The following is a 27,476-nucleotide window of genomic DNA, read 5'->3' as shown; positions in this document are numbered from 1 at the left end:
TCAGTGGATTTAAAGGCACTGTGTGAAAAGGCTTCAAGTTCACATGTTGAGGTGTTGTCTTTGGTGCCAGAGGAAGAAGTAATAAAACAAGAGGAATGGTTTTCAAGTATCATGAAACACACCAATGTGTTTTTAAATGAAATTCAAAACTGGATAAATCAAAGAGAACAAAATTCTGCTGTTTGTCCAAAGCAAATCAATTTATTGGAAAACAATGTTGCATCAAATACTGAGACAGAAGTGGAGGATGATATCAAGCCAAGTGATAGTGTTTCAAATGTTGAAAGCCACAAAACTTCTTCATCAAGATCTTCAACTTCATCTGTTCGTATGAAAGCTGAGGCAGAGTTGGCAGCTTTAATGATAAAGCAGAAATTATTGGATGAGAAACATGTACTGGAAGACGAGGAGGAACGTCTTCGTAAAAGAAAGGAAAGGCTAAAATTGGACACTGAAATTGCAGAAAAAATGGCTACAATAAATGTCCTTAAAGCTCAAAGTATAACAAGCAAAAAAGGATCTTTAAAAGTTTCAGATGGAATGAATTCATACATTTCCCATGAAAGATCTAAACAAACCCTTAATGTCGATGCATTGGAATGTATACCTCACATTTCTGCAAAACAAAATTCATTGACTAATGCTGAAACTCAAAACAGGAGAAAAGATAAAACCCAGGAATGTGTCATGCAACAAGCCGTGCTGACTGAATCTTCTCAAAATAAGCATCCTCGACAATATTCAGTTATTCCTTCAAACCCATCTGATGCAAATGGACAAAATGACTGTTATACAAATGGTATGGTGGAACTGGAACCACAAAATGATGTTATTGGAATAATGACTAAACAAAATGAAATAACAACACTCTTAATCCAACAACAATGCCTCTTTTCTTTACCAAAGAGAGAAATACCTCATTTTGATGGAGATCCACTTCAATATTATTCATTTATTAAAGCATTTGAGAATGCAGTTGAGTGCAATACGAAAAATAACAGCGATCGTTTATATTTTTTGGAACAGTACACAAGAGGCCATGCAAAGGAATTGGTGAGAAGCTGTCAACAAATAAACTCGGATCGTGGTTATCGCAAGGCAAAATCACTGTTAAAGGAACACTATGGCGATGAACAGAAGGTCGCAGCTGCATATCTGGAAAAGGCACTTTCATGGCCATCAATTAAAACGGAGGAAGTAAAAGCTCTTCAGAACTATAGCTTGTTCCTCAGGGGATGCTGTAATACAATGGAGGAGGTGCAGCATCTGAGTGATTTGGACATGCCTTCTAATATGGTGAACATTATTAAAAAAATTGCCGTATAAATTTAGGGACAAATGGAGAAGCCATGTTTGTGACCTGCAAGAAAGGCATAAAAGAAGAGCCAAATTTATGGATATTGCAGACTTTTTGGAGAAGCAAATAAGAATATTAACTGATCCTGTATTTGGTAATATTCAAGATTCTCCGCTTTCTTTACCAATAAAAGGAATGAGTAAAGCCAAGTATCAAGGCAGACCTGGAAATAAAGGAACAAGCTTTGCCACCACTATGCAAGTTGTGGAGAGTACACCTAAGCCTGCGGATATGGAAATGAAAAATAATCAGGTTGGAAGGAACGTCTGTATTTGTTGTGGAGGAAGACACATGTTGGCGACTTTCAAGCCTTTGAGTCGCCGAGCAGCTGAATAGGGGAATAATGTTGACGCGCCCGCTGTTTAAAACGTTAGTCAAAGCGGTGGGCGTGTCACAAAAACATCTTCATGTGGTCAGAATCCAAACTGCGTTCAAACAAACAATACGCAGCACAAAACACAGTTTACATACCACCGTCGTCTTCTCCTTATCTGTCAGACTAGCCGATTTTATGGGTGTAGTGGCGGCGGTGTGTGGGCTCGCGTCGGCGTTTATTCAGCGCTGATTGCGGGACGGTCCATTGCCGTCGCACTTTTTGCTGACAAATGTTGGCGACTTTCAAGCCTTTGAGTCGCCGAGCAGCTGAATAGGGGAATAATGTTGACGCGCCCGCTGTTTAAAACGTTAGTCAAAGTTCCAAGTTAAAACTCCTTTATTTGTTATCAAATCCTTAAAATCCGTAGAAAAACAGTGATCAAAACATTCCAAGCTTGAGCGGTCAGCAAAAGTCGACTTCCCCCATCACCCACTCATTCACAAAATTTCCCTCGGGCCGTGAACAGGTGATATAGCAATTACTATTACTGACACCACGTGACCCAAAGCTACGCCTATCCATAACAACACATGTTGGACGTCTGTGCACAGTTGGGAAAAATGGCTCATGAGAAGAAGATAACCTTCTTAAAGGAAAATGGCATCTGTTTTGGCTGTTTGTGTATAGGACACATCAGTAAAGATTGCCGTAAGAGGATTTCCTGTTCCAAATGCAGCCGGAAACATCCCACCATCCTGCACAAAGAAAGTTCACCTTCTGAAAAGACCGACAGGAACATGCAGCCGCATGTGAGCACACTGGTGTCGAGTGGTCTTACAGGGGCTGGAGACCAGGACTGTAAACTGCCCATTGTGCCTGTCCAAGTAAAGTCAAAGAAAGGAAGCAACATTATTACAACGTATGCTTTTTTGGACCAAGGGAGCACAGCAGTTTTCTGCACTGAGAGTCTGATGCGCAGACTTCACCTTGAGGGAAGGAAAGGAAACATCCTCCTCAGAACCATGGGCCAGGAAAGAATTGTGAGCAGCAACACTTTATCAGGACTGGAGGTTGCCGCTCTTTGTGGTGACGAATTTCTGGAACTGCCAATGGTGTACACACAGGAGTCCATGCCTGTACATAAAGGAAATATTACAACACCAGGAGATATTGAAGGATGGGCACATTTAAAACGCATAACCCTGCCTCAAATAAATGCAGGAATCGAACTTCTGATTGGAACAAACATTCCCAAAGCCTTGGAACCTCTGGAAGTGGTGTGTAGTGTTGATGGAGGACCGTATGCCGTAAGGACAAGGCTTGGCTGGACCATCAATGGACCACTTTCAGGAAACTGTGAAGCTACAGGTGATCAGAAGCATCCACAAGTTACAGTCAACAGAATTTCTGTTGTCACGCTGGAGGAGCTTTGGCAGCAACAGTTCAAGAATGACTTTCCTGAGAGCAAAGTTGATGAGCAGGTTGGATTGTCAAGAGGGGATCAGAGATTTCTGGAAATAGTGACTAACTCTGCCAAATATGTGGGTGGTCATATCCAGATAGCATTACCCTTTCGGAATGCCAGTATCAGTATGCCAAACAATAAGAAAGTTGTTCAACAACGTCTGCGCTTTCTACAAAAGAGATTTGAGAGAGACACAGTGTTTCATACTGAGTACAAAGTCTTCATGAATGAGCTTCTGGCTAAAGGTTATGCTGAAAAGGTCCCGGAAGAGGAGATTAATCGCAATGATGGCAAGCTGTGGTATATACCACACCATGGTGTTTACCATCCGACCAAGAAGAAACTCGGAGTTGTGTTTGACTGTGGAGTGAGTTATCATGGAACATCTTTAAACTCCCAACTCTTACAAGGACCTGATCTTACAAGCTCTTTAATAGGAGTGATCACAAGATTCAGGAAGGAGCCAGTTGTAATTATGGGAGATATTGAATCCATGTTCCATCAAGTCATGGTTCCAGCTGAAGATAAAGATCTATTGAGATTTCTCTGGTGGCCTAAAGGTGATCTGGAACAACCAATATCTGAATACAGGATGAATGTACATCTCTTCGGGGCAACTTCGTCACCAAGTTGTGCCAACTTTGCACTCAAAGTGTGCGGATGACTTTGGACATCTCTACAGTGAGGAAGCTGTGAAGAAGTTGTTGCACTGTTTTTATGTGGACGATTGTCTTGTGTCCGTTGAAACTGATGAGGAAGCAGTGTTAATGTACCACAAGTTGGTTTCTTTGTGTGCCAAAGGAGGATTTCTGCTCAAAAAGTGGATCACCAACAAGCCTGGAGTGCTGGAATCAATTCCTGAAAGTCACAGAGCCACAGGAATGAAAGAGTTGAACATGGAATTGGATTCCTCAATGATCGAGCGAGTTTTGGGCGTGGAGTGGTGTATAAAATCAGACTCTTTTAAATTCAAGATTGTGCTCAAGGACAGACCGCTCACCAGAAGAGGAATCCTTTCAATTGTCAGTTCTATCTATGATCCTCTTGGAATGCTAAGTCCTGTGGTCTTAACTGCTAAGAAAATCCTAAGAGATCTATGCCAGGAAGGAATCGGCTGGGACGATAATGTACCAGAGCTGTTTTCCAAAAGATGGTTAACATGGCTCCAGCACCTCCAGCTATTGAGCAAGTTTGAAGTGAGTCGTTGTCTGAAACCTGATGGATTTGGAGAAATCACGAGTGCTCAGTTGCACCATTTCTGTGATGCCAGTGAGGATGGGTATGGAACAGTGACCTACCTGCTGACTGAAAACATTTGTTCAGAACGACACTGTGCGTTTGTTATGGGAAAAGCTCGTGTCGCTCCTCTTAAATCCTTTACCATCCCGAGAATGGAGCTCATTGCAGCAACCATGGCCAGTCGATTGGATGTACTCTGGAGGAAAGAGCTGCAGATGGAACTTCTGGATTCTGTGTTTTGGACAGACAGTGCTTCTGTTCTTAAATACACCAGGAGTGAGACTTCAAGATTCAAGGTTTTTGTGGCCAACAGAGTTTCACAAATCTTAAGAGTTTCATCTTCCTCGCAATGGAGATATGTGGACACTGCCAGCAATCCAGCAGATATGGCCTCAAGAGGAGTGAAAGTCGATGTTTTTATGAAGAATACAAAGTGGTTGTCTGGGCCTCAGTATCTTCTACAATCTAGGAGTGAATGGCCTGTCTACCCAGATGACATCAGTCTGCTTGCATCTGATGATCCTGAGGTAAAAACAGTTGCCACAGTGAGTGTTGAGCAAGCTGGAGAAAATTCTGTTACTCGCTTGTTTAAACATTTTTCCACCTGGACACGTCTTAAGAAGTCAGTGGCATGGCTGTTAAAATTTAAGGACTTGCTTCTGTCCTTTGCGAAGAAAAGGAGAGAATTGTGTTCAAGCTTATCACAGTCAGAGGTCATCAAAGAGCAACAGAAATCATTTGTGGAAGAAAAGCTGAGGAACTTTAAGAGAACATCTGTGATTAAGAATCTTACAGTGGAAGATCTGGACAAAGCTGAGGTTGTCATTATCAATTTCTGTCAGAGGAGGAGATTTTCCTTGGAGCTTGTGAATCTGGAGAAGGGACAACCCATTATAAAATCAAGTCCTCTAAGAAGACTCTGTCCACAGCTGCAAGATGGAATTCTCAGAGTAGGTGGGAGACTTGGTAGATCATCAATGCCGGTTGAGGTGAAACATCCCATAATACTAGCAAAGGATCAACACATTTCCGAGCTCTTGCTTAGACACATACATCAGGAAATTGGACATGGTGGTCGTAACCACATGCTGTCTAAGCTAAGAGAAAAGTACTGGTTGATTGGAGCTAGTACAGCAATAAGAAAAGTGTTATCTAAATGTGTCATCTGTCGACGTCTTAATGCTCCACCAGTGAATCAACAGATGGCGGATTTGCCCAATGAAAGAATCATTCCAGATGAACCTCCATTCACGCGGGTGGGAGTGGATTACTTCGGACCCTTCAGTGTAAAAAGTAGGAGGAGCGTGGTGAAGAGATATGGTGTTATATTCACCTGCCTTGCTATCCATGCTGTTCACATTGAGGTTGCTCCATCACTGGATACTGACTCTTTCATTAATGCGTTCAGACGTTTCAATGCAAGAAGAGGTCAGGTTCGAGAACTGCGTTCTGACAACGGAACCAATTTTGTAGGTGCTGAACGTGAACTTAGAACTGCCATTGAACATTGGAACCATGTAAAAATCAATGACGTCTTTCTGCAAAAGGGAGTTAAATGGACCTTTAATCCACCTGGAGGTTCACATCACGGAGGAACCTGGGAGCGACTGATAAGACTGGTTCGCAAAGTACTTAATTCCATAATGAAAGTACAAAACCTGGATGAAGAAGGTCTTCATACAGTACTTTGTGAGGTTGAAGCCATCATTAACAGCCGCCCAATTACCAAAGCCTCAATGGATCCTAACAACCTGGAAGCTTTGACCCCTAATTGTCACGGTTCGCCGGGGCAAGCCGTGTGGAATATGAAATAGGACCCAAAAGGCAGCAGCTCTGGTGCAGGTGAGTGTTTATTTACAGGGGTGTAAGTGCAAACAGCGGTGGCGACAAAACATGAAACCGGAAACCTAAACTGGGTAAACTAATAACACAAACCAGAAACGAGGATGCAGGGAGGTCCGGGGAGATACATACGGGAAGACGCAGGGAGACCGAGGGGAAACAACACAGACGAACCAGCAACTACCATAACAGAAGACATAACTTAAATACACTCAGAGAACACAGGGAGATTACACACAGGTGGGGAACACAGGTGACACTGATAAACATAACGAGACAGGGCAGGAGTGAACACAACATGACGCATACTGACGAGAGACTGTCAAAGTAAAACAGGAAGTACACAGAGGTTCAGACAGGAGGAGAGAGAGCACAGTGAGAACACAGACATAACAGGCTGGGGGAAACATGGAATAAACACAAAGAGAGACAAGAGCTCATAAATACACAGAGGGGCACACAGGGGGTAAGAGTCACAAAGGGAAAACACTTAGGGAACACCACAACAGGACACCTCAGAAAACATGGCCTAAATAAGGAGCGAAAATACAAGGAACCAAGAATACTGGGCCAACATGGCCCAGGACCATGACACTAATCATCTTCTTCTGTTAAAGACCTCACCGATATTACCACCAGGAGTATTCCATTCCACTGATATGTACACACACAGAAGATGGAAACAAGTCCAATACATGTCTGACTTGTTTTGGAAAAGATGGGTGAAGGAATACCTACTACAGCAACAGGAACGTCAGCGATGGATTGGAGTAAAAAGGAACCTCATCGTGGGAGATCTGGTTCTCATCATGGACAGTTCGGCACCTCGAAACTCTTGGCCAATGGGACGTGTGATAAAGACTTTTCCTGACCGAAGAGGATTTGTTCGTTAAGTTCGGATTAAAACTCAGACTAGTTGCCTGGATCGACCTATTACCAAACTGTGTCTACTGCTGGAGGCAGATCACAGTTAAGGACTTCAGGGTCCAATTATCAGACTTTGATTGTATTTGGACATAAAATGTCTCATTTTTTTTCTTTAAAGATAGACTTTAAGATTACCTATAGGATTCCTGCGGGTAATATTGAAATACAGTAAATGCTTGACTTTTCTCTGCATGTTTTATGTCTCCTAATTGGTTAATTATGGGTAATTATTAGAAGGGATCCTAATAATTAGGGGCTGGTGTGTAGGAGCCATAATTGAATGTATTGAATTTTGATGATCACTGGGTTTTTATTTGTTTGGTTGTTATGGGAGTCACGTGGGTGCTAGCGGTGACATAAATGGGCGTTGTCAGTCTGTCATTCACTGGTTTTGATTTTGACAGAGAGGAGGGCTGGGTAGCCGTAGTTTTTTTTATATTAGAGCCTGTGACGTTGTAAGAGTCTGAATCAGGAGCCGATGACATTACTCTGTAAACTCTCAGAGCACTTTAATAAACAAGCAAACAATTCCACCTCTCGCATTATTGCGTAAAGTTGACAGCGCGTCAGGCAAATAGGCAGGCTTCATCCCCGGCCTCTAGCGACTGTGGAAGTCGCTACAATATCAATGTTAAGTGCTTTAATTAAGTCCAACCCCAGCAAAGGTGATCCATCTTTAACTATGAAGAATGATCCTGGCACTTTTCTGTCATTGTTTGCAATCCTCACTGAAGCCTGTAGGCAGCCAATGACAGGCAAGTCACCTTTTGCATAAGTGACAAGCTTAACTTTCGGTTCAGTCAAAGCACAGGGTGCAAAATGTTCTTTGTAGATGGCTTCTGGAAGGATAGATACTGAAGCTCCTGTATCCACAATTAACTCCAGAACCTCAGAGTTTCCCTGTGGTGTTTCAATGTTCATTTTGCATGTAATCTTATCACATGCTGCAGTCATTGGTTTGTGATCACCAACACATAAAACTGTAAACTCAGGAACAACTACTTCCCTGACCACTGCTACAGCTGATTTACAAACTCTGGCGAAGTGCCCTTTTTTGTTGCGATCGTGGCTCAAGAGTTGGGAGTTCGCCTTGTAATCGGAAGATTGCCAGTTCGAGCCCCAGCTCCGACAGTCTCGATCGTTGTGTCCTTGGGCAAGACACTTGACCTGTTGCCTACTGGTGGTGGTCAGAGGGCCTGGTGGCGCCAGTGTCCGGCAGCCTCGCCTCTGTCAGTGCGCCCCAGGGTGGCTGTGGCTACAATGTAGCTTGCCATCACCAGTGTGTGAATTTGTGTGTGAATGGGTGGATGACTGGATGTGTAAAGCGCTTTGGGGTCCCTAGTAAAGTGCTATACAAATCCAGGCCATTTATTTTTACCATTTACTTTTGCTGCTGGACAGTTTTTATCATTAGCCAGGTGTTTCTCGGATCCACTCGGATCCAACAATGACGCTGTTCCTCTTTATCACTTGCCTTTTTGTGCCATTCTTTAGATGTAGGTCCCCGAGCTTGAGCTGGTCGCGCTCCTGTTTTTCCCCGAAGACGTGCGTCCTTCACCTCCACAGCTTGTACTGCAGCAGTCTGGGCTGTGGGTGCAGAAGAGAGGAGTGTAGCATTCTTGACCGCAGCCTCCACCTGACACGCCTAACTGCCTTGTCCAATGTAAGGTCCTCCTCCAGCAGCAATTTATCTTTAACAACACTGAGATTAGCATTAGCAACAAGCTGATCCCGAATCATTTCACCCTGCATTATTCCAAAACCACATGGCACAGCTAACGCTCTGAGGGCGGAAACATACTAGGTCACAGTTTCATCAGCCCGCTGAACTCGCTGTCTGAATGTGTGCCTGCATGCCACTACATTCACTTTAGGGACAAAGTGGTTTTCAAGCGCAGTCATGGCGTCAGCAAACGTTGTACCTTGATTCGGCAGTGTGTAGAACAGTCGTTGTCCCTCTGGTCCCAAGCAATATAATAAGACGGCTCGTCGTCTCTCCTCCGGCCATGCATCTCCCATAACATTTATCACTAGCATGTAGTTCTCAAAGAATTTGCGCCACGTCATAACCGGTATAGGCGGCTCACCCGCATGTTGCAAAAAGGGCGGTGGGCTCGGCACTGAAGCGCTCATCCTCGTCGCCAATTTGCTGAGTTTGTAATCAGGTAGCGGAGGACACGTCTGGGTTCAACACTTTATTTCAGCCTTTACAGCGGCACTCCATCCTTTTTACCGCTCTACTTTCTTCTTCTCCCCTCTCTCTTACCCAGCCTCATTAGCGGCACCCCTGGTCTGACAGGGTAACAGCATGTACTAATTTGCTTCCTTTATTATAGAACCTTGTAAACACAGCAATATCTACTATAAAATCCTAAATCTAAATCAAAAGCAGTCCTATACTCATGAGTCATTTAAAACTTTTCACAATAACTCTATCAAGGCATTACAATTTTTTTTATTATGTAAATTATCACAATTCAGCAAATTAGCCCATATTGCCTCAAAACAATGTGGTCATTAAATTACACTGTATTCGAACCAGTTACGCACTTATTTGTAAGGGTCTTTCAGGCTGAGACTGAGACAGAAAAAGACTGAACAGGGTGATCCAGAGGGTCAGCTCTGTTCTAGGATGTCCTCTGGACCCAGTGGAGAGAGAAAGAAATGACATCATTTAAACACAAATCAGCGTGATGAGAACTACTGATAATGAAAGTAAGCATCTTTGGGGAAAAAAATATCTGAGGAGAACTTTTTTATCTTAGTTTGTCCCCGGTCCCATCCGAGGAGGCGGGGTTTATAACCTATACTGTAGCCAGACACCAGTGGGCGATAGAGACATTTTATGATTATAATTTCATCAGTGTATATTGTGCTATAAATATAGTGTCAGTTATATGGCTGAAAGTTAGCATTGTTAAAATGTTATATCACGACTGAAAGTGAAAAAGAGAGTTACAGATCATGGAGCTGGCCAAAGTACCACTGTCACTATAGCAGAATTATGAAATGTGCATGCTTCCTGGCAGTAGAAGGGAGTATATGGGTCAGAAGTGAGAGGCAGATGCATGCACAACCACCCCCCACAAAAAAAGAAAAAAAATTAAAACGAATTAAAACTAAAATTAATGATATTATCTATATTAGTAGACATTGTGCTTGATTTTACACTAAATACGTGCATTTTGACCCAATCTTTTTCTTAAAATATTTTCTTTTTTTTTGTTTATTTGCTTATTGTTTTTGTTTGATATTCATACAATACACTAACAATAGATGGCAAATTGATCAAAAGAAAACAACCACATTTTAGGGGGGATTTTTTTATTCAATAAGAAAGAAAAAGGTAACAGCAAGTGAATAATTTAAATAATGACTTAAAATCAAAACTGAACTGAAACCCTTCAGTTGCATGAATGTTAGGAATACTAACAATTATCTTTCCATAATGAATGCCAATTTTGATTATGAGAGGAGTGAAATTTCAAATAATGTAAAAATGCCTAGCTTTATTTACCTGTCTGGTTGAATTGTGGTCAAACGTGCTGTCATATTTTAACCAGTAGATGGCGCCTTTTACTTAGTACTCTTGCCTATGAAAAGAATGCAACACTGATGAATAAGTGGCAAGTGCAGTGGGTTATTCGTGTAGTGTTTCCCCACTATGTGTTCATATATGTTTCATATGTCCTCACTGTAAAAAATCCTGGAAATGTCTGACATTGCCAAGATATAATAGTCTATGCATTTAGGTGAAATTAACACTTTCATGCTGGACTTTCTCAAGCACTGACACGTTCTACACGCACTGCATGATGGTTAGTGAAGTCCAGCAGTTCTGTTTAAGCTCTGCACATATTTCACATATGAATTGCTTTCTGCTTCTGCATATAGCAGTAATGTTGATTATATACTCTTGCTTGTTTTTATTAGAAGGTGAATCAGGCTCCTACCCTCACAAATGTACAGAACATAGAGCACAGCTGTTGGCATATTAGCCCATTGTGTGATCTATGATTGTCTGTGTCCTGTGACTGATGGGGATCAGTTATTTTTTTGAAGTATTTTTTTTCCCATTATTACACTTGCAAATCGCTACAGTTTCTGATAGGAGCTCATGTAATGTTTATATGCTTTTTATGAGATTCAGTGCTGGCCCTGGATGATTGATTTCGACTTGTGGTCTGTGCATGTGAGCCATGTGTAAGGTGCAGGACTGAAGGATAAATAAATTAAATTAAAGTAAAAGGGTAAATGCTGTGAGAAACACAGCCCATTAAGGACAAATTGCAACTTGGGTGCTATAAATGTTTCAGCTACCAATAAGCCCTTCAAGATCATTTGTCTTAATCAGGCTGAAATTTTTTTCCTAATTCTCAACCTACTGTTTAATCCAGGTTCCTTAACTCTTTTGCACTTTCTCAGAGGCACTGCCTTTCCAAGTTATAACTTGTATCTCTTTTTTTGCCACAGGCCAAAATTATTCCTCACATTAATCTCACCATCTTAACTCAAGTCACTCAATTTTGCTTCCTTGACAGGATGATTTTCCTGAGTCACTGCAGTTTCAGTGCACATTTATATGGCATTTCCTTTCTGTTATGTTTTTGACATTTTTTTGTTCTGGCCTTCATCCATTAGTTTTTTACATGTCCTAAAAAAATATTGTGTAGTCTGTGTTTATGTTGTGTTTTAATTTGTTCACATTTGTGTCTGAAAGGTACAGTGTATAAGTAGTGTCAGCAAGTGGCCCTCTGTTGTGCTTCTTTCTGTTTGCTATGTCATAATATATATCCATATTCATTAGCCAGAGATTCACTGCTCTGCAGACCAAACACTGTGGGCTACTTTTCTGCAACCAATCCAATTGTTTTGTTTGCTAATTTGTTTGTATACCTCAAATGAGCTAAAATATACAAATACCACAACATATCTTGTAAATCCTCATGGGAATGTGTTACTGTAGGGATTTTGAATGTGTGGGCGTAGGTCTTTTGGTTAAAGTGTTTTCTTATCTGTTGTTCCTGTTAGAAAAGGAATTTGAGATACTGTATTGAATCTTCAAATCAGTAGCTATAGTCATTTGTGAAATGCTGTCTGTGGCATATAAAAGGACACACCCATCCAGGGCACCCTGCTGTTTCAACCCTCCTATGCTTGCTAAGTATATAAGGCTGTTGCTATAGAGACTATTCCCCAAATAGCCGTAACCATGGAAACTGTCTCCCGGAGAGAATGAAATAAAGAAACGGATGTTGCATCTTTGCAAGCATTTTTTTTAAACATGAACTCTTGAACCTCTCTCATCACAGTCTCCCCTCTTTGGATGAAAACTGGAAAGAAGGAGACTTTATTAGCATTAGTATTGGGCTATTAACTCAGCATTGAAAATGTCTTACATTTTGTTCAACCGAGACTACAGATAAAAGCAAAGTAGGAAATTTGATTTTTTTTAAACAGTCTAAAGTAGGAAACTATTGAATTTCCTGACAAACTGGATAAATGTATTGATTATCAATGCGGCATTTTATCTAGGCCAGAATGAGTAATGGCTCACTACTGTGTAGGTGTTTCGACAAACTCACACACTGGGATACATCAAATCTACTTAGCCACTCTATTAAATTATGGTGCATCTGGAAGCTTACTTTCACATGGGACCATTTGGATCATCTGTGACCATGCTTTTAATGAGGAGAAATTAGGCACCCAAACTAAGTACCTCAATGTGCTTGTCTTTCATCTCTGCAGGGAACAAGTCTTTGTACCTGACTGCATGTCAGTTCAGAGAAAGAAGGATGTGAGCATGTGTGGCAGAGAAGAGCTGCCTGCAGATATTTTGTTCGCCATGCCCTCTGTAAGGAGATGCACTTGTTTTCTATATTGCCTGCCAAAAAACTGTAATTGTAAAGGCAACTTTTAAATAGGTGTAGTATTTTAAACGTGCACATGAACTGGGTGCTAAAAAATAGATTTTTTTCCCCTTAAAACCTGAAATAGATTTAGTCACTATTTAATTGGCCTTCAAATGACAGGGGAAAAGCACAGAGCTATCTCTCTCACACACACAAGACAATATATTCACATGTATTTTAATAAAGCAAATTTTATTAGTGATTTATAAACCAAACACATTACCACTGTATCCATTTATGGAAAATAAAAAGTCAAAAAAATAAATGAAGTAAATGAAATTCACTACGTCACTGTCACAGTTGATGAGAGGGTGTACAAAAAAGGGTTTTACAACAGATCTTGGCTGATCCAATCAGAACAGCACATAGCCACCATAATTCACCACCATACATTGGAAAAGAATGACAGCATGAACACTCACTAAACACAAGCATACACTACATATATCCTTTTATTTTTTACACTGGATTTTTTTCTCTTTTTTATTTTTTAAGAGTGAAAGGGAAGTGATAGCTCATCATAGGATCATACATATTTCAGTTACAATAATACAGTGTTAGTTAGGTCATCATGTCAAAGCCAGACACAGAGTGATTTTTTTTTTCTTTTTTTTTCTTGCTTTGTTTGTTCTCCAAAACAAAATTATCATTGGTGAAAGAAAAATAATGAACTTGCGTTGAAAGGTATCACACTATAGCATTTACAAATATCTAAAGAGGTTTAGTGGATGCCATACAACATCTGTGGAGCGTGAAGATTTTAGTACATCGATGTTTGGCAGAGACAGAAGTACATACAAATATCTCCTGTGCGAGTAATGAAGAAAAATGATAATACAAAAGAATAAAATCATAGCCATCTATCTATTTATATATATATTTCTCTATATAGTATGTGTTTCCTTAGAGCAGTACATGCAGCAGCCACTTAATGGAGTGACGTCATACTGAGCCGCAAAACTCTGGGGATGTGGCAACAAGTTACAGGCAGGGGGAAGGGAACCAACAGAAGCAGGCCTTGAGGCTAGTGTGTGTGCCCCTACTTCAAAACCTCTTGAGAGAGGATTGGTGGGATATAGCTCTGGGATCGGAGTCCTTAGTTGCCCATATTCTTATCAAGTTTCAATTGCTAATGTAGAGACAATCTAGTCTACGCTACATTTACAGCGTACATACAAGCTAATATGTGAACAATCAGCTGGAGAACTTCTCTTGTACATGGAGAGGGAGGGCCAGCCCACGGCACCTGTCTCCTCACTCTATCCCAGTCCTCCAGGGTCCCTGTAATCAGCCTCATCCCACCTGGTCCTCTCTCATTAGTGGCTACAAACAGGAAATGAACCACATAGTGTATTATTCACAAGTTAAAAGCGCTGAACCGTTTTGCACTTAAGAAACATCTGACAAGAGTTCAGGGCATAGCCCCTCTCCCCAACTGGGTTTCCCCAGGCCTCATCCACATTACTCCATGCTGCTCTCAGCAGCACACCACAATGTTCAGAACGGGCCACTCCCAGGACTGATCCTGGGCAGGGGGTTAGAGTGGGGATTAGGGTCAGTGTTTGAGGGTAAATGGTGATGGGTATGTCAAGCAAAAATCATTTAAAGCTATGAAGAAAAAAAAGAGTATGTTATAATGAATCTCTTCAGAAAATGAATGAAAACATAACATGTTTACAAACTTCATTGTCACAAAAAAAGGCGGTTTGGGCAGGAGAAGATGGCTCCTGGCAGCATGGGGCAAGTACAAGCAGGTGAGCATTTGTAAACTCAAGGTATTGGGTAAGGACTGGTTGCTACCAAACATTCAAAGCAGAAAGCATTAGGCTTTTGCTGCAGCGGGGGGAGGAAAGATGGTGTTATCAAAGACTCTCCTGATGAACTCAAAGTTTTCATTAGAGTCCACTGACTCAGCATGGAGTCATGTGCCAGCCCTGCTGGACTCTCCCCTTGGTGATACTCAGGAGAATCTGAGGTGTCTTCTCTCCATCTTTCCAGTGTTCTCTGCATTCCTCAGTTGGGGTTCTGGCGGAAGATGTGTTCTTTCAATGCAGTGAGCAAATACAGAGTGATTGCAAATCATGCTGCATCAATCCTGAGAGAGTTGATGTGCACCTCATAGGCAACTGTGCAGGGCAAAAAGCTTGCAGTGTCTGGTTTCAAGCACTTTTCTTTTATGCCAGCTGTTTTTTGCTCCCTCTCTCTTAGTGTCAAGTGCTTTCTGTGTCCACTTTTTCATGATAAGTTTGTGTTTGCATGTTTGAATATGTGAGCATGCGTATGTGCATGTGGTTTCATTGAGATCTCAGGAAACACTGTTGGTAATTACCAGAGGAATCTGCAGCAGTTTCTTGTTAGCCTTAATTTAGGTGACTCTCGCCCATGATATTTACAAGTAGAGTGTGTCCAGCTCCAGACTGCAGAAATCTGTCTCAGTCTTTTTTTTTTTTGTTTCTTCTTTTCCTTTGCTGGCACAGCTTTTAGTTGTTCTCGTAAAAGCATCTCATCTCCTCTGAGAGAGAGAGAGAGAGGGAGTGATTTATACACTTTAGTTTGGATGGGGTAAGACAGAGGTGCCAATAAGCCCAGTGGGTTAAAGGATGTCGTGAGTTGACTTGGGGTGTGTAGGCACATAGGGGTGTGGGGAAAACGCTATAATTTTATTAGGTATTGTATTATTTGTTCAATCAAGGCAAGATCTGTAATTTACCACAATCAGGAACTGAAGGTAAAATAAATCTTGAAAAGGCCAGGTTCACAAAGGAGAGAGATTTTTAAATTAATATTATGATCAAAATGTGAAATTAGGAAATAGTTTTACAATGTATTTTTCCCAGTGGACTTAAGTTGATACCTCTGTTTTAACAACACCCTTTTCCACTTTGTAGTTTTAATTCTCTTCTCGTCTACTCATCTCCATCATCTTTTCCTTTATCCTTCTTGTCTTTCTTTTCCTTCTTCTTCTTCTTTTTCTTCTTGGCCTCCTCTTTCTTTCCAAAGGTAATGAAATCACTCTTGTCGTCCTCGCCTCCTTGGTTTTGTCTGATAGATATTATGGCAGGGGAGCCAGGGATAATGAAGGCTTCTGGGGGAACTTCTCCAGGTTTTAGGTGTTGTGGAGGTGCACCGGGACCACCGGGGCCATAGCGAAAGTGCCAGCTGTTGCTGTCTACGCCAGCACCCATCGGGGGCGAAACCTCTCCTCCTTCACCATCTGAAAGAAAAGAAAAGATGGAATAATAGTTTATATCACGTTTCTTTTTTTCTTGAAATGACTCAGTGGTGGCTGTGTGCAACTATAGCACTGTAGGTTTACTACCAAAAAAAATAAATAATGGTAAACTATGGTGGTATTTTATGGTCATCCTTTCCATTATTCTGTGTCCTTCAAATGTTTTCATGTCATCAGATTTGTATTTTTGATTCTTAATTTCTTAACGATATTAGATAAAAGTAATCATTTTAACTTATAAAGCATGCCTATAAGAGGCAATCACTGTGTAATCTGCTACTGCAAAATAAATGAAAAGCACAGGGAAAATCTGTCCTTCACATTCATATACATTAATCAGATTTACTAGGTTAAAAGTCCAAATGCAGTTAAATGTCAATGATCTCCACAGCAGTCAATGAAAAAAAAATTATCAGTACATAATTATTGGTAACAACAGACATGACATGATATAAAAGGTGGGAAGTGGTTGAACTTTGTGGGAGGTTTAAAGAAAGAAAATATAAAGTGGGCAGTAAATCAAAATCTCCCTACCTATCCAAGCTAATATGACTTTAATTACTATGTTAAAAGCTGAGAAAGGTCTTGAACTGAAGCTGTGAGAGGAATTTACCTTGGAGAAACATTTCAATTTTATTAGATAATGTATTAGCTGCTGCATCCAGCTCTTGGGTTATACACTGCACTGCTAGAAATGGTAGCATGTTTATGAATGGATGCAGACATAACACACCATTATTCAGTCACAAACAGCTGTATTTCGAAAGGCCTGGACAGCCAGCCTGACAATGCTTCAATGCATGATCACATCCTTACTTAGTTGGTTGGTACTTTGTTATTGCACAGAACATGATAACATAAGGCACAGTCACTTTGGTTCTTTCCTCACAGAAATTACCTACTTGCCACACTTGCTTTTCATATTCCTTATATTACTCTGACTCCTTTTCTGTGTTCTTTGCAAAGAGGAGATAAACTGAACACGGCTCCATTCAACCAAAAGTAACAGAGTCTGGGAAAAGAAGTGTGACCTCATGCAGTACCCAGAGTAAAGAATACCAGCTTCCAAAATGATCTTATTCTTTTATTACCTACTGAGCTTTCATGTTACACACTATGTCTTAATTTTTTTTTTATTTCAAGTCAAATGTCAGCCTAAATACAAACATGAAAGGCTTTGCTTTTGTGGCAGTTCTATAACTATTACAGAAAGCACTCAACAGCACTCACTGTTTGGTAATTTCCTGACATTTAAATTTGCTTTGTGGCGTTTCAGTGCCTAATACAGAGGCCTAATGCACAGGCCAGAGGAGATGCACAAACACATGGGAGGTTCGACTGAGGCAGCGAAAGAAAATTGTTGTTCTTTGGTAAAACTGTGTCTTATCAAAGTAAGACCTGAGAGGCCTGCAGGACCATAACATTAATCTGCTGTTGAAAACGTAATACTAAGCCAGTGTGACAGAAAACTTTTAAATACACTAAATATAACTTTTTAATTGTGATTATTATGATTATCTTGTGTAGTTAAAAAAGAACCTCAGACATAAAAACATAATTTTCACTTCATGAATGTAACAGTAGATGTGAGCAAAGGCAGAACTGGGGGAACTGTTTCAATAAATCCGGATAACCCACATAAACATTACATTGATAGGAATTATAGAGGCTATAGTGAAAGAGTGATACACCCAAACTCTCGGGTTCCATCAAGTTGAAGAATAATAAACTAAATCCAATTCTTATGTTCTATTTAATTTAAAAAAAAAAGTCTTCGTTGTTTCTTAGACTTGTTCCCTCCTTTAAACTTATTAGTTGGGATGAGATGTGTCCCGCTGATTGAGGCGGGTACTCCTCTAAAGCTTGTCTTGTTGGGAAACTGCCCAAGTTGAATCAGAAAACAGGATTTTTTTTTTCAAATTTGAATAATAGCTGACATGATTAGGTGGAATAGAGAAACTACCAGGCACCTACTAACAATCGGTTCAACATTTCAATAATTTTCAAGCGAAACAAATAAGCAATTTAAAGTTTTACCTTCTCCAGTGTAAACACTTGTATATTCATTTGCACTTTATTACACTGGAATTTGAATACATGTGTTTTAGACAGTTGGTTGGGCTTTAAGAAACAATGAATAGTAATACACTAAAAAATAATAATAATCATTGAAATAAAAATGAAAAAAATTAAGTGGGCCATGTATTTGCATCATTCCCCATTGCTATAGCCCACAAATATCATGCTTTCATTGACTGTGACAACACAGCTGTAAGAGCTATAGAGAGAAGACTGAACTTGACAAAGAGACTGAGAAGATCAGGGCAGACAGGCTTTCTCTAAATGTAGACCGAGAGACAGAAAAAGTCACATTCATTAAGATGACAGCCTTTCTCCCATGGATAAGCCCTTATCCCTTTCCCCCCAGCAGAAATATAAGACTGATTTTATAATCGCAAAAGCAGAGGAGAAACAACGAAAAGAAAAACTGAAGCACTAAATGAAAATGCATAACACTGAAATACTGGCAAAGCTTTGCTCTAAAGTGTCCAGTCTCTTGCCTCTAAGAAATTACCTGTCTAATTCAATGTGTGAACTTGATGAGACAGCAGTGCCTCCATGCAAAGTTACAATCATAAACGGAATAACACCCTGGAGAGTGATGAGTCACGCTGGGAGCACGCAGATGGGAAACAGTAAGGCTGAGTAGAGTGACACTAATAAAAAAAGACACTGTGTTATGTGGGATTATAGGGATGTGGGGTCAAGTGAGACTATAGTCTGGTCATGATCGGCTCTGGTGCAACTAAAAAGGTAATATCATAACAGAATCCCAACTCTGTAAGGCTCATGGGTCATTTTGATGTTACTAACTACAGTAGATAGTGATGTGTATTAGATCTGAGATGTAACTGCACATCTGTCACTTTTATATTTAGCACTTTGATGTGCTAAATATAAAAGTGCTTGTATGTCTCTTCATTCCATCTTCTTTGTATCTTTTACTTCACAGTGGTGACACACTCGCCTCACTCAACACTGATTTCAACATTATTGCATCAATATTAAATGCTCATGTTTTTCGCACACTAAAACTCCACACCCTCTTTCCTCTGTCTATCTCTCATTTCCCCTGACCTTTCAACTAATGTAGCATGGAAATTTAGTCATCCAACTGCCATCCCTCCAGTTAATGACAAGAGTCTTAATCAAGTCTAACAGTGTTTATAGTAACATCAATGTGACTGGGTATTAAACAGTTTGTCCATCAGTGATAACTACCATGCACATTAGAGATGAAGATGTTCATGTATTTCATAGTTATGACTATTGCCCCTGTCTGAAAACCTCCTGCCTTTGCACTGCTAGAAAGATACAAGCCACTCCAATTAATAATTTTGGATTAGCAGTCTGGGTTACTGTCGGTGCTCTCCTGAGCTGATCTCTGGAGTCCCCAGTCGTGCTTCTCTGCATGCAAATGTCCCATTGCTCCCCCTGTGCAGCCAAAGGTTTTCACAGCCACTCAAATCACCCCAGCTCCATTTTGCCACATCTACTTTATTCATCCGCTTGTCCTGCCTTACCATCGGCCACTCGGGCAGAAGCGCAGTGGAGCGCAGTGCAGCGCAGTGCAGCGTTACATAACGAGCTGAGAAGCAAGAGGAGGAGGAAGAAAAAGGAGCCAGAATGTGCAAGGATGGATGCAGATATGAAGCACTCACCACCAAAACGGAGGGTGGGAGCAGAGAAAAAAATGGATTAAAAGATCCTCAAGGTGCATTTTGTTTTGCTTTTACCATACTGCAGTGGGACCACACCCTTTTCTAAAATAGCACCAGTCTCTGTTACTGTTCTGTGCTGAGCATTGAGTGTGTGTACATTTTAATAAAAACAAAATGTGATAATACCGTATACCTAAAAGCCTAATTCTAATTCATGCATCCAGTTTTTTTTACTGCCTTTGTGTTGATAGAAGAATACATTTGGGTGGCTGAATAAATCACCACAAATTCTAAACTGTGCTGACGGCAAATGAAATAAGGATACAGCTAAGGGTAAAAATACTATGCAGCTGCAGGTGTTTGCAGGTATTCAACGACAATTATGCATTAATATGCAGTATGTATGTGTCTGGATGTGTCTGTTTGGGTTTCATGCCAGACTGATCACCTTGCTATTTGCTACCACCTAGATCATGTGGCAGATGGTGGACACAAGTCCCCAGAGACAGGGTTTAAATTTAATGTAAAATGACAATAATTTTCAGTGTATGAGTAGAAGTTTGAGACATTCCTATTTGTCTGTATAGGGTTTATGTAGCCATGCAGGTGCTATAACAACAACATTTAGAAAGTGGAGATCGATTTATTCTCCAGAGAGAGGGAGAAAAGTAAGAGAACTGGCAAGATATTTAAATATGGGATGGAATAAAAGAACAGACTGACAATAAAGGAAAGCAAATATCTGAGCTAGGAATAGAAGGCAGATGGTGAGTAGAAATTCAGAAACAGTCCCACATAGCTTCTAGACTGTTCTACCTTACCTTTAATCTGACACACACACACACACACACACACACACACACACACACACACACACACACACACACACACACACACACACACACACACACACAAAACATTAGATACACCTTAAAATAGTTCTTCTTACAGTGTTATGGCATGCCACCTTTCAGTCCCCACCTCCCAAGGCCATATGTTTTTTTTAATCCAAAAATCTGCAGAACAAAGGAGTCTAGCCTAATTTTATGGTCAGTATAATACTATCAGCAAATTTCCTATTTTTCATACTAAACTCATATTAAGTCAACTTAGTTTCACTATATATTTTTCTCTGATTATTATATTGTAGTTTTAAGACCACTCACTTAACCAAAAAACTGCATCAAGAAATTATGACACGTGGCCTTGAATTTGACCATTAGTTTGTCGGAAAGTCTTCTTTACCTACCACCTATGCAAATGCACACTTCCTTTCAAATGAGACTGACTAACGAAGTGAATGTAAATGACGATTTTATGCTCCTATTTTCTGGAGAGCAATTATAGGATTAAGGGAAGAGGCACTAAATGAGTATAATGCAGCATCTCTCTAAACTGTCTCCCTCGGAGTTGTCCTTTTTACTTTACTCTTCAGTTAATTGTTGCCACTGTAGTTGGTCACTATTAAGTCTAAAACATTTTTCTGTTCTGTTTTTCTGTATATGGGACATTTCAGTTTGCATGCAAGATGTAGCGTAATACAGAAAACACAAAACCTGCATCCACCTCTGCAGTACACCACCGCCCCAATGAATGTAGGTCACCCTCCTCACTCCAACTCTCACTATCTAAACATATCCCTTTCTCCTTTAACTCTCTCGTTCCCTTTTGCTCATGGAGATTTCACCTCCTCCCACTGCCCTTCACCTCATGCTACAGGGTGCTTTTTTCCTTTGCCCCCAGCGTGCTTTCTCTTCTCCATTATCTTTTGTCCCATACCATATGTTTGCACCCCCTCCCCCCAAACATAACAGCTCTCCCCACCTTCCTGCCTGCCCTGCCAATATTAGCAGCCATGAATGGTTGCTATGGAAACTACATCCTCCAGTGAAGCAGTAGGACATAAGAAGGAGTCATGGTGACAGTGCTTATGGTGATGGAGAATAATACTGGGATCACTCTGTCTCCCAGCAACATGAGACTCATATTTCTTTCTCACTTCTTCTCCATCATTCTGATCCTACCTTCATCTTCACCTTGTCTGTTATTGTCTGATAGGATTTTTATTTCAAACCCTTTGCATTACAACCTACCCATCTCCTTCCCATCACCCTTGCTGCAGTGCTGTGCAGCTCTCTGTGCAGTCTCAATGAGTGCTTGGTTTAGTGACTAAGCTGTGATATAGACAGGGGCAGGAGACAAAGACCGAGAAGGAATGGACAAAGGAGAGGAAGAGGGAGAGTTACGCACCAAGCAGAACCCTGATTTCATTAATATGGGCCTGTTAATCTGGGCGTGGGCTGTTCTCCATCTGTCACAGCAGGAGCAGCACACAAAGCAGGCAGCCAAAACACACTTAGAAGCACAGCCAAGGACTCACAGACACATTCACATACACATGAAAACACAAGACAACAAAACAGACACACAAATTGATACCGCTTTGCAAATCCGTATATACTAAATAAAAAAGAAAAAAAACAGGGGCGCTGTCGGCTGTCCCTCTGCGTCTCACACTGGAGCAATGAAACGGACTTTGCGGTAGAACAGCATCCTTTACTTTCACCACCCAAAATATTCTCTTAACAATCAACTCTAAAGCTGGCCTAACAAACATGTTTTTTATTATAAACAGTACAGCCTATGACAGGCCACATTTAATCCTTATCTCACATTGTCTCATTTCTGAGATATTATAAACAGAATCAACAGGAAAGTAAAAACACGAATCATTTTCATTATTTTTCTCCACTAAAACAAAATGTTTTTAATATTATCTGACATTTTTATCCCTGAATTATTCCTCTCTTTTCTATCTCGCAGGTTTTTAAGTGCCAGCAGGCTGTAAGTCCTCAGCCAAGGCAAGAAATCGATGGCAGAGCGGAGGAGGCTGTGCATACATGTGTGTGGATAGGAAGAAACAGTAGTCTCTGTGTGGGTAGTTTGTCTGCCTGCTGAGCCCACCGCCTCCTGTCTATAAAAGATACCAGGCCATGCCAGCTCCACATTCTTAATTACTACAAATCACCTCTTTATCTAAATCTAATTGCAATTTCATCCTTGCTACAACCTTCTTAATGTACATATGTCAGTCTCATTTGTTCGCCTGTCTTCACTTGCACTTTTTTCCACTATTTCTCTATTTAACTCCTAATCTTTTTGGATCCCATGATCATGACAAAAGTCAAGAGTTCACAACTGAAATCCCTCTGTTGAGGGTGCTAATTCTGTCTTCTAAATTTTAGTTATGGGCACTGGAAATGCACTGCGATTGGCATTACAATACCTGTAAGAGCTCACATAAAAGCTGTCATTTAGCATTTTTGTTTTCGTGCTGTCACTGTTTGCAGGAATTGTTTCCCTATAATCTTCTTTGCAGTATTTCATTGAATAATTAACAAGGTCTTTTTCACCCTAATGAAGGCCAGATATTAAAAATGTATAATTTCCTGTTTTCTGTAAGTAAAAGGACTTCTATCTTTGAGTGGAACACTCTATTGTCATAATTGTTTAGCACATTAAGGATAAATCCCTAACTTTATGAGTCACAATGGCATAGTGGCCCTTTTGAGGCTTTTTCACTCTTGCAGGATCTGTATAATACCTGACAACAACAATAGATGACTTGCATATGATTGCATTCAGTGCAAGCAACAATGCACAGATACAATCTGATTTTTTTTTATCTCAATTTTAAAAGATTACAAATGCATTTAAATATTGAAAAATGCTATTACATTTAGCTCATCCCTAATCCACATTTAAAGGAGGATGACTGTAATCATTTATAATTACGCTTCACTAATGTGTTTATGTTAATGTTTGTCCTCTGTGAATCAGTAGCTTGTGCTTTCCCAAACGACTTGCTGATAATTCAATCAGCTATTGTCACTTTCACTTCCTCTCCTTCTCTAAATTTTTTTCTCTTCCTGCTACAAGAGAGCAGAGATATCCATCTCCACCTACCTAGCACATGTCATTTCCTTTCCCTTTGGCAGCAGGAAGCGGTAGGAGATGGTCAGGCAGTCTCGTAGATGATATCTCTGTCTTGATCATTTTATTACAGTCCTGTATTTGATAACCACTGTACACACTCCTTGATAAGCTTTAAATGATGTGCTGTTGTTGGTGTATGACAATCTTAACTGCATGTTGTAATGGGAAAAATTCTAGTTTATTGTCACATTTATATTTAGGTGCTTAGAATTTCATTTTAGAATTTTGTATAACCTTTTATTTTTTAGGTGAAGGACACATGTGTGTCAATATGACCTGGTGTAACTGCTTAGCTATGCTCAACTGCTATGCTCAAGACCAGCCCAGGTGCTTCCTGGAAAAAGATAGTCCGAGTCCTCCCTGCCCAGCAACAACCTGGGTCAGATAAGCAACTGTCGTAACTGAAGAGATACAGAGAGTTGTTTTGTCAGGGTATAAAAGAGGAGCTGAGACGTCCCAAGGACAGAGCTCTCATGACTGTAGAACTGGGATGTTTGCATTGCATACTTTATTAACAGAAATTTCCATCATAACTGTATGAACCTGTGTCAAGAATTGTGCTTGACACAGAATCATTGAGCATTGTCTTAGACTTTCTGGACTAAACTAGCACTATGTGTATCATGGAAACCTCCCAGTATATGTATATTTAATTTTTAATCTTTAGCCAGAGGTATAATTAACTGTGCTTATTCTAGGTGGAAGTAGCTTGAGAGATTCTTACCAGCAGCACTGGAAGCAGTGGGCCAGTTCTGAACCAGAACCCCCTGGGCTCCCTGCATTACTGAGGACTCCTCCATATGCACTGAACTGAAACACACACACACACACACACACACACACACACACACACACACACACACACACACACACACACACACACACACACACACACACACACACACACATCAGCATATTAAAGATCACAAAAGTATTTTTGCACACATATTATAAACAATATCCATTAAGATAAGTTTTTTCTAATAGTATGTTAAGATTTCACATCTGAATTTCACAGCCCAAGGTATGGATTCAAAATCCAGTTTTCCTGTCTCCATATGTTTCTTTTAATACACACTATAATAACAGTGGGGGTTGGTTAATGGTGCAGAAATCCCAGAACAGCTTCATTCAGATTAAAATTAAAGTAGTTACTCTACATTTTCCCAACATTTTCTGGATTATGGATTACAGATGGCTGTTCTTACATTTTCACACCAACTCTGTGGGACTCCAACACCCTCTGCTCTACTGAAAAACACCACAATCTGTGTAGTGTTAAAAAGCAACAACAGAAATTCTACTACAAACCATGGTCCAATCTCACTGTGTCTGCCTTGTCTTGAAAAGTGGAAGATTATACTGTCTGGCTCAGACATTGTGGTTTTAGTAATAAAAAAAAAATTGTTATTTAAAAAAGAGGGCACAGTTTGGTTATATCTACATGTCTTTAAAAGGTGTCCCAAATATCTGTTATCTAAGGATGGGAGGATGAGAGAGCCTCTGTTCAAAGGTGAATTCACCTAAAATTCACCTAAACTGTACAATTATATACCTGTGATTCATTATCCCATGGCAGGCTATCACAGCATGCAGTTACCAATATAAAATGATTTTACAAAAATATACATACCATCTTAATTTGCTGTTCTAAAGCATCATTTTATTCTGCTTCTCAGCCTGCTTCTACTTTAATTCAATTCATTGATCCACACAAATTTTGGCACTGACTATAGTTCTTCTCACAATTATCAGCTTAAAAATAGATATGTAGAAAATTATTTATTTCTTTTTACAAATATCCATGTGCAGTACTTTCTGTGATTAAAACCTGTCAGTGATTGTGTTTTAAAACAAGAAATCTAATGTCTGTCAGAAATCTGAACCAGAACCAGTGTAGTAAAGTAAAGTTTTGCAACTGATTATATTGTAGTTTTCTTTTCTTTTTAATACTGTGAACAGTTAAAATAGTATACAGCTAGAACTAGATTATGCATTGATGCATGACGAGAAGCGATTTGGTGATGGATGGAATTTTAAGCGCTGCTAAAACACAGCATTATCGGGTACACTGATTAAATATTAAAGCACATTACAGTGGCAACAGGCAGACAGTATATATTTCACCTAATGGTAGTCTCTTTTTCTCATTTCCCTTGTAACCCTCTCCTACTGTCTGCAACCACTGTCTTATCAATTTTCAGGATTTTTCAGCCACTTATTGTTTTATTTCATAACTACTATGATCTCAAAATTAACTCATACTCTCATACTTTTATAACACACAGGAGAAAATGTGCTTTCCCCAGGGATTAGATTAAAAAAATGAAATAGGTCACTTCTATTAAATGGTTTTTCGGGTGTTGTATCCAAAGCCTCTCACACAAGATATGATTCTGATACTGTATAAACAGATGAAAATTCCGTGATGCTTAGTGATAGTCAACCTGAAACACATCAGCGAGAGTCAGTCACGAGAAAGATTAACTATGTTAGACTGTTTCACTCAGACACATTAACTTCAATAATCCCTGCTGTAATTATGAGGGAATCTATGGAACATTAATGACACTCAGATGATGCAATGTTAATAATCTGGCATCAGATCGCATACATGAGTACATACATATTTGTATCTACAGAGATGATGTTTGAATAATGAAAAGAAACCAACACTCGATTCAGTGTTTCAGGTTGCATCTGTGTTAAGACAGATGTGCCACTCCATTCAAATACAGGTGGGACAATAGCACTGAGTATAAATAACAATTGGAGCTGTTTTAATCATACACACTATGACATGCATATACATATGCACAAGGGCCTTAGGAGAGACAAAGTGACAAAGGCAAAGTGTTTCTCAGCATGGGTGTCTTAAGCAATGTTTCTAGTTGTTTGGCATTAACACTTCTGATATTTTTTAAATGCCACCATCTGTAAGATGAGGACAGATTAATTTAGTCAAGCAATAAATGAGATAGTTAGATAGAGATAACTTTCCTACCTCATTAAACATGTAACTGTTTGTAATTATGGTGCCATCTCATAAGCATGACCCTCGATTTTGTAATTTGTAATGCGATCACTACCATGGTCATGCAGCACACTCCCTGTCTCCTTGTAGCTATGTTTCCACCCAAAAAACTGCCCTTCATACATCACTGACCCCTCTCTGCTTCTAACCCTCCAATCCGGTCCCCATCTGGGCATGGTAACATAGAGCAATTCCTGAGTGTATTTCTTATTGCTGTGTCTCTCTTCTCCTATAGAGTATTAAAGATTAATTATTTCTGCTTATTTGAACAAAATGCTTAAATCAAATCTAAGGTACTTCTCTAAATTCTCTAAATTTACCTTAACTATATGTTTAATAAACATAATGTACAGTGGAAAATGGTAATTAATGGGTGATGTTAAGATTAAATCCTTCCACTTAAGGCAGCACTCACATCACTGCGAAGAATG

General features: G+C 40.0%; 2 protein-coding genes across 30 annotated transcripts in view; one reads left to right on the top strand and one right to left on the bottom strand.

The window, feature by feature from the left end:
• The first annotated feature begins 1,375 nt into the window (after positions 1-1,375).
• Positions 1,376-8,760, top strand: LOC120724096. The gene is made up of 3 exons (XM_040016063.1): positions 1,376-1,648; positions 2,264-3,505; positions 8,647-8,760. The coding sequence occupies exons 1-3, from the start codon at positions 1,394-1,396 to the stop codon at positions 8,758-8,760; spliced, it is 1,611 nt and encodes a 536-aa protein (XP_039871997.1). The 5' UTR covers positions 1,376-1,393.
• A 4,474-nt stretch (positions 8,761-13,234) lies between these two features.
• LOC120724318 (protocadherin alpha-C2-like) overlaps positions 13,235-27,476 on the bottom strand; it is a 213,299-nt gene continuing 199,057 nt past the window's right edge. For all 29 annotated transcript variants that reach the window (XM_040016457.1, XM_040016441.1, XM_040016443.1 and 26 more), the window contains 2 exons: positions 24,736-24,821; positions 13,235-16,275 (listed from right to left, as the gene is read on the bottom strand). In XM_040016457.1, coding sequence (XP_039872391.1) covers positions 15,968-16,275; positions 24,736-24,821 — 394 coding nt within the window. In that variant the 3' untranslated portion in view covers positions 13,235-15,967. The remainder of the gene's footprint in view (positions 16,276-24,735; positions 24,822-27,476) is intronic.

Source organism: Simochromis diagramma, unplaced genomic scaffold (assembly GCF_900408965.1).
Source record: "Simochromis diagramma unplaced genomic scaffold, fSimDia1.1 OVJJ01000685.1, whole genome shotgun sequence".
Classification (NCBI taxonomy): domain Eukaryota; kingdom Metazoa; phylum Chordata; class Actinopteri; order Cichliformes; family Cichlidae; genus Simochromis; species Simochromis diagramma.
The sequence above is the reverse complement of the archived record's forward strand: the minus strand, read 5'-3'. Positions and strand labels throughout refer to the sequence as shown.